Genomic DNA, 15,255 nt, shown 5'->3' with positions numbered 1-15,255 from the left:
TGATCTGGAGGTTATTGTGTTAAAAGTAAACAGTTAATAAAATGTATAATTTATTTTTTAACACTTTAATGAGTAGGACCTTTTTGGATCCCCAATAATTGTTGTGTAATTAGTTTTTAAGTGTCATTGCTAAAAAATAATAATGAATTAAAATCAATGTTGTTATGAGTTATTGACCCTTTTAAGGCTCCAATTATTTTATAATCTCAAATATTCCACTTGAAAATTTTATTGGGAGAAAATATGAGATATTTTGTGGGGTTTTTTCCATTAAAAAACAGGGTTTTCTTTGACAAAAAGGGCATACAACTTAAATCTGTAATAATGTTACATTGACAGATAGACCTAATGTTGATCTAGAGATTTAAACCTTGAATAATAATACAAATAATATTACTGAATAATGACACATTTTTAATATTTTTTTGACCAAAACCCTTTTGGGTCCCTGGGATCAAGCCTGAGTGGAGGCCCAAATGTATATTTTTTGTACATATATTGTATTGGTTTTTAAAGGCCTACTGAAACCCACTACTACCGGCCACGCAGTCTAATAGTTTATATATCAATGATGAAATATTAACATCGCAACACATGCCAATACGGCCGGTTTAGTTTACTAAATTGCAATTTTACATTTCCTGCGAGGTATCCTGTTGAAAACGTCGCGGAATGATGACGCTTATGTTGACGCATGCTTGTGACGTTATTGGTTGGAGCGGACATTTTATCCCAGCACCACTCACAGTTAAAAGTCGTCTGCTTTAATCGCATAATTACACAGTATTTTGGACATCTGGGTTGCTGCATCTTTTGCAATTTCTTCAATTATTTAATGGAGACTATAAAGAAGAATGCTGTTGGTGGAAAGCGGGGGATTGCAGCTGCCTTTAGCAACCAAAACACAGCCGGTGTTTCTTTGTTTGTTGTGAAGCTTTAACATGGAACAGAGCGGTCAAGCGAACATGTTTCTCTACCACATGTCAACCAGCAAGATTTTGGATGAGAAAATTGTGATATTAAGTCGGCTTGAGCGGACTTAGCGTCCTCCTGCAGCAGCTGTCAAAAAGGCATCTGTGACTTTCATGGCTCCTCCATATGGCTTCCCTCAGGGACACTGGCGGTCACCACACCCCTCTGACTTTATGGTATGACTTTATAATCTTACTAAAACACTAGTAACACAATAAGCAGATAAGGGATTTTCCAGAATTATCCTAGTTAATGTGTCAAATAACATCTGAATCGCTCCCACTGCCGTCACCCTTTTTTTTTTAAATTCTTGTGCTTCACTCTAACTTTCCTCATCCATGAATCTTTCATCGTCGCTCAAATTAATGGGGAATTTGTCACTTTCTCGGTCCGAATCGCTCTTACTGCTGGTGGCTATGATTATAAACAATGTGAGGAGCCCGACAACCCGTGACGTCACGCGCACATCGTCTGCTACTTCCGGTAAAAGCAACGCTTTTTTATTAGCAACCAAAAGTTGCAAACTTTATCATCGATGTTCTCTACTAAATCCTTTCAGCAAAAATGTGGCAATATTTCGAAATGATCAAGTATGACACATAGAATGGACCTACTATCCCCGTTTAAATAAGAAAATCTCATTTCAGTTGGCCTTTAACATAAAAAATATGAAAATGGCCCCCGCTTGCTTTGATTTTTCAGTGTGCGGCCCTCAGTGGGAAAAGTTTGGACACCCCTGGTTTAAACAAAATCATTGTGTTACTTACAACAGCGTTAAATGTTAACACTAAAAATGTGCCCACTTTGGACACTCTTGGTCTGAATATTCATTAATATTTAACCATGTCACACAATAGCTAAACCTCCGACTAAAGTGACATGTCCGAAATTTTCCGCGGGTCACTGAAAGCAGCACCGGGCGCGCACTCTCCGCGCGGGGTGACCGCCCCCTGCCGGCGGAGGAAGCGAGCGCAGCCAGGCGGAGCAACACATCGTTGGTCGCCGACTCCTGGCTGAAGGAGGGCAGAGAGGCGGACAGATGTGAGGCGGACTACCAAACGACAACAAGCTGCCGTCAAGACGGAGACTCTTCCATTCTGATAACATGTGGCAACCCGCGTCGGAGCGACTGCAGGTAGGACGCCACGTTGAATGACGTCACTCAAATCAATACCTTGCTGACGTCGTATTTGTCTGTCCGTCTTCACCTCGCTACACATGCTTTTTAAACACGTTTTTTTTTTTAACTGTCCGAAAAACGACCAAATTGTCCTTTTTCAGCCCACGTCTTTGTATGTTGGCGTTGCGTTCACGTGCACGGACACAGTACGTCCATTTACCGCGTCGTTCAGATGTATCATTTTTCCTCGTTTCCGGTGCTTAAAAAGACCACATATCGGTTTTGAATCAATATTCATCATTAAGGGCGGCCTAATTCTGGCGTGAAGATGACGTTTTTTTTGTTATATTCGTGGCAAAAGGCCAGCATGGTGACGTGTGTGAATGGCCTGCTTCCACACATTTATTAACAATTACACGTGAATGACACGTAGTTTGATAAGCAGGGGCCTTTCTTCCAGTCTCCTGCAGACATAATGTTCTCCAGATGTGGGCCTGGGACTGACTGCCAAGTCAACTTGCACAATCCCCTCCTCATGCCCAGATGTCAACAAGATTCAATGACAAATTATGATTTGTATTATTATTATGTTTTCCTTTTTCAATATTCCAGAGTGATATCTGCAGTTTGTTCATAAATGACACTATCATCCTCTTCAATGTGTTCATAAATGACACCATCATCCTCTTCAATGTATTCATGGGCGCTCCAAGTGGTTACACAACCCTACGACTCCCGGGTCGCCTAGCAACGGCATTCCGCTGCTATCATCCGGTGGATAAAGTTGTGTAATTTTACTATTGTTGTCATTTTTGGAAATATACAATTATAGTTTTATTTACAAAACCCGTTTCTATTTGAGTTAGGAAATTGTGTTAGAGGTAAATAAAAACATCATACAATGATTTGCAAATCCTTTTCAACCAACATTCAATTGATTGCACTACAAAGACAACATATTTGATGTTCGAACTCATAAAGTTTTTTTTTTTTGCAAATAATAATTAACTTAGGATTTCATGGCTGCAACACTTGCCAAAGTAGTTGGGAAAGGGCATGTTCACCACTGTGTTACATCACCTTTTCTTTTAACAACACTCAATAAAAGTTTGGGAACTGAGGAAACTAATTGTTAAAGCTTTGAAAGTGGAATTCTTTCCCATTCTTGTTTTATGTAGAGGTACAGTCGTTCAACAGTCCGGGGTCTCTGCGGTCATATTTTACGCTCCATAATGCGCCACACATTCGATGGGAGACAGGTCTCGACTGCAGGCGGGCCAGGAAAGTACCCGCACTCTTTTTTTACGAAGCCACGCTGTTATAACATGTGCTGAATGTGGCTTGGCATTGTCTTGCTGAAATAAGCAGGGGCGTCCATGAAAAAGACGGCGCTTAGATGGCAGCATATATTATTCCAAAACCTGTATGTACCTTTCAGCATTAATGGTGCCTTCACAGATGTGTAAGTTACTCATGCCTTGGGCACTAAAGCACCCCCATATCATCACAAATACTGGCTTTTGAACTTTGCATCGATAACAGTCTGGATGGTTCGCTTCCCCTTTGGTCCGGATGATACAATGTCAAATATTTCCAAAAACAATTTGAAATGTGGACTCGTCAGACCACAGAACACTTTTCCACTTTGCATCAGTCCATCTTAGATGATCTCAGGCCCAGAAAAGCCGGCGGCGTTTCTGGATGTTGTTGATAAATGGCTTTCGCTTTGCATAGTAGAGCTTTAACTTGCACTTACAGATGTAGCAACCAACTGTAGTTACTGACAGTGGTTTTATGAAGTGTTCCTGACCCCATGTGGTGATATCCTTTAGAGATTGATGTCAGTTTTCGAAGGTCACGGTCATTCAATGTTGGTTTCCGGCCATGCCGCTTACGTGGAGTGATTTCTCCAGATTCTCTGAACCTTTTGATGATATTATGGACCGTAGATTTTGAAGTCCCTAAATTTCTTGCAATTGCACTTTGAGAAACGTTGTTCTTAAACTGTTTGACTATTTGCTCACGCAGTTGTGGACAAAGGGGTGTACCTCGCCCCATCCTTTCTTGTGAAAGACTGAGCATTTTTTGGGAAGCTGCTTTTATACCCAATCATGGCCCCCACCTGTTCCCAATTAGCCTGCACACCTGTGGGATGTTCCAAATAAGTGTTTGATGAGCATTCCTCAACTTTATTAGTATTTATTGCCACCTTTCCCAACCTCTTTGTCATGTCAAATTCCAAGCTGCTGTTTTGAGGCATGTTAAAAAAAATAATGCACTCTGTGACTTCAATAATAAATATGGCAGTGCCATGTTGGCATTTTTTTCCTTAACTTGAGGTGATTTATTTTGGAAAACCTTTTTAAATTGTTTAACGCATCCAGCAGGGAATCACAACAAATCAGGCATAATAATTGAGGTGGCGACTTGTCCAGGGTCTACCCCGCCTACCGCTCAAATGCAGCTGAGATAGGCACCAGCGACCCCAAAAGGGACAAGCGGTAGAAAATGGATGGATGTGTTAATTCCACAACTGTATATATTGGTATCGGTTGATATCGGAATCGGTAATTAAGAGTTGGAGAATATCGGATATCGGCAAAAAAGCCATTATCGGACATCTCTAATAAATACACTAATACTTCATTCAGAAACACGTATTTATTAACTGTGCAGCTCATTAGGCTGTTACAACAATACAAATATTTAACTTTTGTCCATTCAAAAGCAAGGATGGTTAAGTGGTGAGTAGAACAAAGTATTTCATTTTTATGTAAACAAAGGACGGTCAATAAAACAGCAACAAAACAACAAGAAAAGTGCATTTTGTGATGATTGTGTTTTTTTTTTTTTTACATAACTCCGTCCCTCCCTGCTGTCCCGTCCGACATGGCTCTGCTGTTAAATGCTCTCACATAACACGCTAACTGCCACTAAAAACAAGGTCGGCTTTCCAAATTGAGTAAGTTAGTCATGTTTTTGACGTGTTTAGGGTGAAATGTTCCACACTTTCCATGTTTTCGCTGCCGGTTTTGTTGCAGTGGCTGCAGACAATTTTAGGGCACGAGCAGAAAAAGCTGCCAAGGCCCTAAAAATGTCTTGGAATTATAAATACACAAAGCCAATTCCACTTATTGTTTTTTTTTTTTATTTCTAAAACATATGTTTTGCATCTAAAAAGGACAAGACAATTGAAAAACAATTAAAAGTATTGTTAGTATCAGCCTTTCTTTTGACAGCGTGTACTAGAGTCATATCTACACAAACAGATGTCATTTCTGCTCGTCTGCAGAATAAGCATAAATAGTACCATAATTAAGCATATCTGGCTTTTTTTTTTTTTTTTTTTTGTCCTGTCCAGCTTCTCAGGCAAATCATATAGTTGATGTACCATATAGGCTGTTCAGATTTACTTTACAAAAGAGAAGTGTAGCATACTTCTCTTGTTGCCTTATTTGTATTTGACTTTATTAAATATTTTTATATTATCATTTGGTGCAGCCGGGCCGGAGCAGGACGGGATTGAAAGAGAGAAAAAAAGGAAGACGGAGGGGGAAATTGTGGAGATAATAGGGGGACTAGAGAGAAAGACAAAAATAACAACAGCAAACAAATATGATGGTAAAAGTGATAGCAACGAAGCAGTTAGCGAAATAAATAACAATACAGAAATTACAATGAGCATTACTACACTACAAATGGAGCCACTAGAAATAGCACTATTGATAATGAACAATACCAATAATTTACCTCTTATCAACAATACAGTTGTTCAAATGCAACAATACATATACATAATGATAACTACAGATACAAAAAAATGCAGAAAAATAGAGTGGAAGACGGCAAAGCAACCTATATTAACCTTGTAGATTGTTATAGTAAAAAATAGGTTAAGCTTTGTCAGTGTGCCATGTGTTACCCACTTTCCCCTAGGGCAGTGGTTCTCAACCTTTTTTCAGTGATGTACCCCCCTGTCAACATTTTTTTTAATTCAAGTACCCCTTAATCAGAGCAAAGCATTTTTGGTTGAAAAAAAGAGATAAAGAAGTAAAATACAGCACTATGTCATCAGTTTCTGAATTATTAGATTGTATAACAGTGCGAAATATTGCTCATTTGTGGTGGTCTTTCTTGAAGTATTTGGAAAAAAAGATATAAAAGTGTGGAGAGGCGGAGCCGACTGTCCGACTTATCTCCTCACGATGTATAAAAGGGGTGATAAGTTAATTGTGTACTGGTGTGCAATCCACACACCTGTACATGACTGCGGCGTCGCTCCCGGCACGCCCTGCCTCTCCGCTCGGCCGCATTCTCCGCCTCCTTGCCGCCATCTTGGGCCAGGCTCCAGCGTGCCCTGCCGCTCCGTCGGACCGTCGGCTCCGCCTCTCCACAAAAAGTAACTAAAAACTTGTTGAAAAATAAACAGGTGATTCAATTATAAATAAAGATTTCTAATCATCAACTTAAAGTGCCCTCTTTGGGGATTGTAATAGAGATCCATCTGGATTCATGAACTTAATTCTAAACAAATTCTTCACAAAAAAAGAACATTTTAAACATAAACAATATTTATGGAACATGTCCACAAAAGATCCAGCTGTCAACACTGAATATTGCATTGTTGCATTTCTTTTCACCGTTTATGAACTTACATTCATATTTTGTTGAAGTATTATTCAATAAATATATTTATAAAGGATTTTTGCATTGTTGCTTTTTTTAGAATATTTAAAAAAAAATCTCACGTACCTCTTGGCATACCTTCAAGTACCCCCAAGGGTACATGTACCCCCATTTGAGAACCACTGCCCTCGGGCAACAACATTAATATATGTTTGATGGAACGTGATTATGTGCATGAGTGTATGTATGTATATGTATTTGGGGGTGGTATAGCTCTGTTGGTAGAGTGGCCGTGCCAGCAACTTGAGGGTTCCAGGTTCGATCCCCGCTTCGGCCAGTCCTAGTCAATGCCGTTAAATCCTTGGGCAAGACACTTTACCCACCGGCTCCCAGTGCCGCCCTCACTGGTTTAAATGTAACTTAGATATTGGGTTTCACTATTTAAAAGCGCTTTGAGTCACTAGAGAAAAGCGCTATATAAATATAATTCACTTCACTTCACTTTTGAGTTTCTGTATGACACATAAGTTTACAATTGAGGAGCAACTTAATGCGTGTATCTGCCTAATGTAGAATTCTTTGCACACTTGTACAAATATATTCAATAAATGCCTTACTTAAAGCAAACACCTGCTACATACTCACAGCACCTGTTTAAATACTTACCTCCTGGCAGATATTATCTACACTGCAACCGCAGAATTTGCCCATCGTGACATGAATACAGATGGGTACTATTCACATTTGAACCAACACAGTATCAAATCCCTGTTCCTGGGAATCGATACCAATTTTCGGTACTTACTGTATGTGTGTGTTAATAAATTTGTATTTTTTGAAAATAAGATTTTATTCTGAAAACTCGAGCTGATTATTGTTAAGGTTTGAACTGAGGGAGTGACGGCAAACGGACACCAGGTGGCACTAATGTCCAAAGATTTATTTTATGTATATATTAACCATATATATACTGTATATAATAATCAAACAATATAATATAAACTAAGGAAATGGAGTGTGGACGAGATCCTAAAGTGTATATGGTGTGAGGCTATGTGTGTGATTAGCTGAGGTGTGTGTTACCAAATGTTGTGGAGAGCGAAATAACATGGAAGTCCGTAGGGCAGGAGCGAAGAGACAAGATCCGTGTCCAAGCGGGTGGAGTCAAGGATTGAGGGAGGCAGTCAGAGTCCAGAGAGAGATCCAGGGAAAGAAGGTGTGACGCACAGCTCACCTTAAAGACGACGGAGGATACTGCGGGGATGACACAAGAAAACACGGATGGGCAAACACAGCGAGAGCAGGATAGCATGAAGAAGGACTTGGCTTACTGTACTCGAGTGATGGCAGTTTGTCCAGGCTTATGAAGGCAGCTACATCATTACCGTCAGGTGTGTAGATTGCCGGTGATTGATTGCAGCTGACGGCTGCTGCAGGGCGGAGACGCGCATGGCTCGTCCCTGGATGTGTATACCGAGGTGCGCACAGACGGATGAGCAGGGCTGGCAGGAGTCTGAGCCGTAGCAATTATGATAACTGTGCTAGCAATGCTATGGTGTGGTAGTTGCATTGTTATGCGCGGATTGTTTCCTTAAGATGCAGACGGAACTCCAGAGGCAACGTGCAGGTAGAACAATGATTTATCAACCATAAATCAAGCAAAATACAAAAATACAGAAAGAGTGCAGATAGGACAGGAAGATAAGGGGAAAACTTAGCATAGAAACAGGAATCAGAAGCTAGGATTTACGAACCTAATGTTGTATGAAGCAAACAAAACCGCCAGACCCAGTGTGGCAAAAGGCAGGAATAAGTAGTGCCCGGGGAGCCGGTGAGCGTCCCAAACACTAATCAGAGGCGGGTGAAAATAATCAGCACCCATGGCAAACAAAAAAACCATAAACCTAGGAGTGCTGAAACAGAACTAAGAGAGTCTTAAACTAAAACAAAACATGATCCTAACAACGGATTATCACAATCCAATGGTTATATCTTGTTTTGAATCTAATTTTCAATGCAGTTGGACTTCCAAGACATTAGATGACAGTACTGTATACTATACATAGATAGCTAATACCTTGTATAGGTTTTAGGATAACCTTGTATAGACTATCTATGGTATGTTGTCACTTTTTCCAGGAAGCTGAATATGTTATGTTGTGCCTTACAAAGTGTTTATACTGTAAGTGTTGTACGTATTACACACCGGCTGTTTGATTGTAACATTTGTCTTCGTTGTAAATGTCATTACTACTGAATTTGGAGTTGTTGAATCCACGCATGTAATGCTAATAGTTGCCTGTATAAGGCAAATATCAAGCTAGTGCATTTTGGATTTGGTCAATCTGGATTTATGTATGATATATTTATGGTCTTGTCTCGTTGTTGTCTTTCATTGACTTATGTCCACATTCTTGCTGTCTGTGCTCCTCTGTTGCCATGGCAATGACCGATGTCTTGCTGCATTTGTGTCTCAGTTTTAGGCAGGATATCAAGCAAGAAGAAAAGACAGGTGCGTCGGGTAGCTATAAAATAGTACACTTTAAGAGTTTCAAAGAGTTTAAAGGCCTACTGAAATGAGATTTTCTTATTTAAACGGGGATAGCAGGTCCATTCTATGTGTCATACTTGATCATTTCGCGATATAGCCATATTTTTGCTGAAAGGATTTAGTAGAGAAGTTCGCAACTTTTTGTCGCTAATAAAAAAGCTCTGCCTTTACCGGAAGTAGCAGACGATGACGTCACCGGTGTGAGGGCTCCTCACATCCTCACATTGTTTATAATGTGAGCCTCCAGCATCAAGAGCTATTCGGACCGAGAAAGCAACATTTCCCCATTAATTTGAGCGAGGATGAAAGATTCGTGGATGAGGCTATTGATAGTGAAGGACTAGAAAAAAAATTTAATAAATAAAAGTAAAAAAAAAAAAGGCGATTGCTTTGGGAGCAATTTAGATGTTTTTAGATTAGATTAGATTAGATAGTACTTTATTTATTCCGTCAGGAGAGTTCCTTCAGGAAAATTACAATTTTCAGCACAATCCCATTCAAGATCAGACAAACATTAAAGGGAGACAGAACAGGATCGCTGACGGGTCTGCCGGCTTCCAGCGCCCCTTACAAAAAAAGATGAGATACAGGTAAACAAGGGGGGGAGAAAAAAATAGAAGATTAAAATAAAATAAAAAAATCGGTCTTAGCCTGGCACCCGGAGAGGGGGTGCAGACTGAGGCCAAGGGAAAAAAACAACAACTCATAGCCATGGTACACACCCCTCTTACATGTGTGTAAGAGGGAAACATCAAACATCAAAGAACACATAGGACATTAAAGACATTAAAGCAGCAGATACAACCAGACACTTCTACATACAGCTATGAATAAAAAGTAAAAGAAACATATCCACTGTAGACACATTTACTAGGATAATTCTGGGAAATCCCTTATTTTTCTATTGTGTTGCTAGTGTTTTAGTGAGTTAAATAGTACCTGATAGTCGGAGGGGTGTGTATACGGGTGTGTTGACGCCAGTCTCTGAGGGAAGTCACGGTAGCTGCATGCACAGCGCAAGCTCTGCTGATCTCCAGTAAGAGGCGACTTTTTACCACAATTTTCTCACCGAAACCTGCCGGTTGACAAGTGGTCGGGATCCATGTTCGCTTGACCGCTCTGATTCATAGTAAAGCTTCACCTCCGGGAATTGTAAACAAGGAAACACTGTGTGTTCGTGTCAGTGTTAATTTTGTTGACGAAAAATGTTCGTCATAGTTATCGTCAACGACCTTTTTTTTCTGACTAAAACGAGACAATAACTAAATAAAAGATAATTTACGTGGACTAAGACGATGACAAGGTGTATTGACATATTCATCAACGAATAAAAACGAGACGAAAATGTCTGCCAGAGACGAGATCCAATCGGAACTCATTTCGTTAGGAAGAGGCGGGAGGAGTTGGGAAGAGAACCAATCAGAGCGACGTGGTAAGGAAGTTACGTAAACGTAGTTTGCGTTTGAGACTGCAGAAGACAACATGTCAACGCCGGGGAGGAAGAGGAGAGAGGACATATGGGGAAATTTTATATTTGAGGTCAAACATAACAAGACGCAGTGTAAGAAATGCAGCGCGAGGATTACGGGGAAAAACACAACAGACTTGAAGCGACATTTACAGTCGAATCACCCCGAAATCCACACACAGGTAAGCATTTTCCACAACATACAACTCACTCGACGTTATCCCGTTTATTACACGGCTTACTCGTGAAATACTAAATTTGAGACACGATTTTCATCAAAATACGACTTGTATCGGTGATTTTTTGCTATGACTTTCAGAAATTGAAGGGAAAGTTTACATATTACCCTGTAGTCGACTAAATCTACTGTAGTTTTCGTCGACTATAATCTTATGATATTCCATCCATCCATCCATCCATCATCTTCCGCTTATCCGAGGTCGGGTCGCGGGGGCAGCAGCCTAAGCAGGGAAGCCCAGACTTCCCTATCTCCAGCCACTTCGTCTAGCTCTTCCCGGGGGATCCCGAGGCGTTCCCAGGCCAGCCGGGAGACATAGTCTTCCCAACGTGTCCTGGGTCTTCCCCGTGGCCTCCTACCAGCTGGACGTGCCCTAAACACATCCCTAGGGAGGCGTTCGGGTGGCATCCTGACCAGATGCCCGAACCACCTCATCTGGCTCCTCTCAATGTGGAGGAGCAGCGGCTTTACGTTGAGCTCCTCCCGGATGGCAGAGCTTCTCACCCTATCTCTAAGGGAGAGCCCCCACCCGGCGGAGGAAACTCATTTCTGCCGCTTGTACCCGTGATCTTATCCTTTCGGTCATGACCCAAAGCTCATGACCATAGGTGAGGATGGGAACGTAGATCGACCGGTAAATTGAGAGCTTTGCCTTCCGGCTCAGCTCCTTCTTCACCACAACGGATCGATACAACGTCCGCATTACTGAAGACGCCGCACCGATCCGCCTGTCGATCTCACGATCCACTCTTCCCCCACTCGTGAACAAGACTCCTAGGTACTTGAACTCCTCCACTTGGGGCAGGGTCTCCTCCCCAACCCGGAGATGGCACTCCACCCCTTTTCCGGGCGAGAACCATGGACTCGGACTTGGAGGTGCTGATTCTCATTCCGGTCGCTTCACACTCGGCTGCGAACCGATCCAGTGAGAGCTGAAGATCTTATGATATTTCGTCAACTAAAACAATTTAAATACCTAAATTATGACTAAAACTAAATTACATTTTAGTCAAAAGGCTATGACTAAAACTAAATCAAATTTTGCTGTCAAAATTAACACTGGTTTGTGTGGCTAAAGGCTAAAGCTTCCCACCTCCATCTTTCTACTTTGACTTCTCCATTATTAATTGAACAAATTGCAAAAGATTCAGCAACACAGATGTCCAAAATACTGTGTAATTATGCGATGAAAGAGACGACTTTTATCCGCAAGTGGTGCTGCGCTAATATGTCCCCTCCAACCAATAACATCATCATTCCGTGACGTTTTCAACAGGAAACTCCGCGGGAAATTAAAAATTGTAATTTAGTAAACTAAAAAGGCCGTATTGGCATGTGTTGCAATGTTGATATTTCATCATTGATATATAAACTATCGGACTGCGTGGTCGGTAGTAGTGGTTTCAGTAGGCCTTTAAACAAGAACAACAAATATACAGACAACGTTTAAATAAATATTCCCGTTCGAACGGAGCTGTAGCAATATCTGAAAACACCGTCATTTTGCATACTATTCCTATATCATTTTTATTTTTTAAAATTTTTTTATTTTTTTCTTTGTCATGAAAAAGGGACGTTTTTGTCATGAAAAAGGAAGGTTTTTGTGGTTGGTGCACTAATTGTAAGTGTATAGTGTGTTTTTTATGTTGATTTGATTAAAAAATAAAAAAATAAAATATTTTTTTTATTTTATTTTATTTTTTTTTAAATAAAAATGAATAAAAAATTCTTCTGCGGCCCGGTACCAATCGGGCCACGGCCCGGTGGTTGGGGACCACTGATTTAACCCCCAATTCTAACCCTTAATGCAGAGTCCCAAGCAGGGAGGCAATGGGTTCATGGTTTAAAGTCTTTGGTATGACTCGGCTGGGATTTGAACTCACAACCTACCGATCTCAGGCCAGACACCGCTAGAAATAATAAATGATAAAATATATTTTATTTGTCAGGTACATGTGAATTTGAGTGTGAATATTGTCTGTGTTGGCCCTGCGATGAGGTGGCGACTTGTCCGGTGTGCACCCCGCCTTCCACTGGAACGCAGCTGAAATAGGCTCCAGCACCCCCCCCCCCCCCGCGACCCTGAAAGAGGCAAGCGGTAGAAAATGGTTGTACTTTTCATTTAAATAAATATTAAATTTCCACAGTTCAAAGCATTATTTAAAACAATAAAAGCTTAGCTATAAAACATAAAAAAATACTGAGACCCAAACACTGTTAGTGAAGCATAAGAAACACAAAACATGAAACATAGTGCTTTTCTATTTATATTAGTTGTGTTTTAAAAATAATAACTTGGTCAAAACAATTTCAGTTCTTCTTGTATTAGTACGTTTTGAGCACATTCAACAATTTTATGATATTATTGAGAATTGTGATAATTTTAGTCATAGATAGATAGTACTTTATTCATGATAACCATGATATGAAATGTTCATATCTTACATCCCTAATATAAACACACATCTATAATTTATTGGCGTCTGCAGGGCCGCTTGACATATACCAGGGGTCGGCAACCTTTACCACTCAAAGAGCCATTTTTACCCGTTTCACAAAATAAAGAAGACAATGGGAGCCACAAAACTCTTTTGAAATTTAAAATGAAATAAAAAAGCATACAGAGTTTTTTTTTTGTTGCTTTGTGCTATGTGTATACCAGGGGCCTCAGAAACGCGGCCCGCACCTTGATAAGAAAATTTAATGTTAGTGCGGCCCGCGACGTTTAATATGAATGCCGCATTACACTTGTCAACCCTCCCAAGTTTTTCGGGAGGATCCCGAATTCTCAAAGCAAATATTCTCATGATTATCTGCTGATGGTCACCCAGATTACAAAACTAAGGGCGAGATATGAAGCCACTGCTTTTGACACCTTCTACAACATGTACAAATGGCTTGCCAACCCAGTAACATGTCTATGTAGCTTCTGCAGATACACATACTCGACTGCAAGGCATACTTGTTCAACAGCCATACAGGTTACACTGAAGGTTGTGATATAAACAACTTTAACACTCTTACTAATATGCGCCATACTGTGAACCCACACCAAACAAGAATGACAAACACATTTCGGAAGAACATCCTCACAGTAACACAACATAAACAGAACAGAACAAATACCCACAATCCCATGCATCCGTGACAAAAACTTGTTGTGTCATATGTGTCGATTTGAAAAATCCATAATTTGGATTGAGTTCACCACCAGGTGTGCGAATGAGACATTCTCTGTTAGATGCAATGGTTTTCCGTATTGGGACCATGATTTATGTCCTAACTTGTTCACCGCTCCTCATATGGAAGCTACTTTTCCTTGTTGATGTCTCAACAAGGGTAAAAATACAAGAACATGCACACACACGTACATTTTCTATTTGTTACCTTCTGTAGACCTCCAAAAAATGCCCACCTCTTTAGAACCACCCTTTCTAGATTTAGTGCGATAAAAGTCCAAATTTTATATGACAAATGTCAAGATTTTACATCAAAAAGTATTAATATTACATAAAAAAGTAATAATTTTATGAGAAAATACAGAAACAGAAAGAATATGAGCAATTGTTCCCAAATTTATAAGAAAAAAGTCGACACATTGTGAGAAAAAGACAGCTTTTAGTTAATTTTTAAAATGTTTTTGTTTGTAATTGTTTTTTAGTCTTCATTATTTACTTCAAGTTATTACAGTATGTCTCGATATACATATTTATTTTGTATTTTTTTATTAATTTTGGCCAAAGGGGGCGCATTTCCATTTCTTACACGCACTTGTTATTACATTTGTTGGCCAGAGGAGGAGAACTTCACATTTTTACACACACTTGTTATTTCATATGTTGACCAGAAGGGGAGCACTTTTAAAACCGACACAGAATCGATTTGAAGAATCCCTCCTTTTTGGGACCACCCTAATTTTGATATATTTCACCACCAGGGGTGCAAATGAGACATTCTCTATTAGATGCAATATTTTTCCGTATTGGGACCAGGATTTATGTCCGAACTTGTTCACCGCTCCTCATATGGAAGCTACTTTTCCTTGTTGGTGTCTCAACAAGGGTAAAAATACAAGAACATGCACACACACGTACATTTTTGTATTTGTTACCTTCTTGAGACCTCCGAAAAATGCCCACCTCTTTAGAACCACCCTTTCTAGATTTATTGTGATAAAATTCCGAATTTTATATGACAAATGTCAAGATTTTACATCAAAAAGTATTAATATTACATAAAAAAGTAATAATTTTACGAGAAAATACAGAAACAGAAAGAAT

The 15,255-nt window shown here is 40.0% G+C and overlaps 1 protein-coding gene across 1 annotated transcript in view; it reads left to right on the top strand.

Annotated features, from left to right (window-relative positions):
• The first annotated feature begins 1,930 nt into the window (after nt 1–1,930).
• The window catches only part of pid1 (phosphotyrosine interaction domain containing 1), a 101,372-nt gene continuing 88,047 nt past the window's right edge, over nt 1,931–15,255 (top strand). Inside the window, exon 1 of the mRNA XM_061919053.1 lies at nt 1,931–2,107. Coding sequence (XP_061775037.1) covers nt 2,078–2,107 — 30 coding nt within the window. The 5' untranslated portion in view covers nt 1,931–2,077. The remainder of the gene's footprint in view (nt 2,108–15,255) is intronic.

The sequence above is a fragment of the Nerophis ophidion genome, linkage group LG13 (assembly GCF_033978795.1).
Source record: "Nerophis ophidion isolate RoL-2023_Sa linkage group LG13, RoL_Noph_v1.0, whole genome shotgun sequence".
Lineage (NCBI taxonomy): Eukaryota > Metazoa > Chordata > Actinopteri > Syngnathiformes > Syngnathidae > Nerophis > Nerophis ophidion.
The sequence above is the reverse complement of the archived record's forward strand: the minus strand, read 5'-3'. Positions and strand labels throughout refer to the sequence as shown.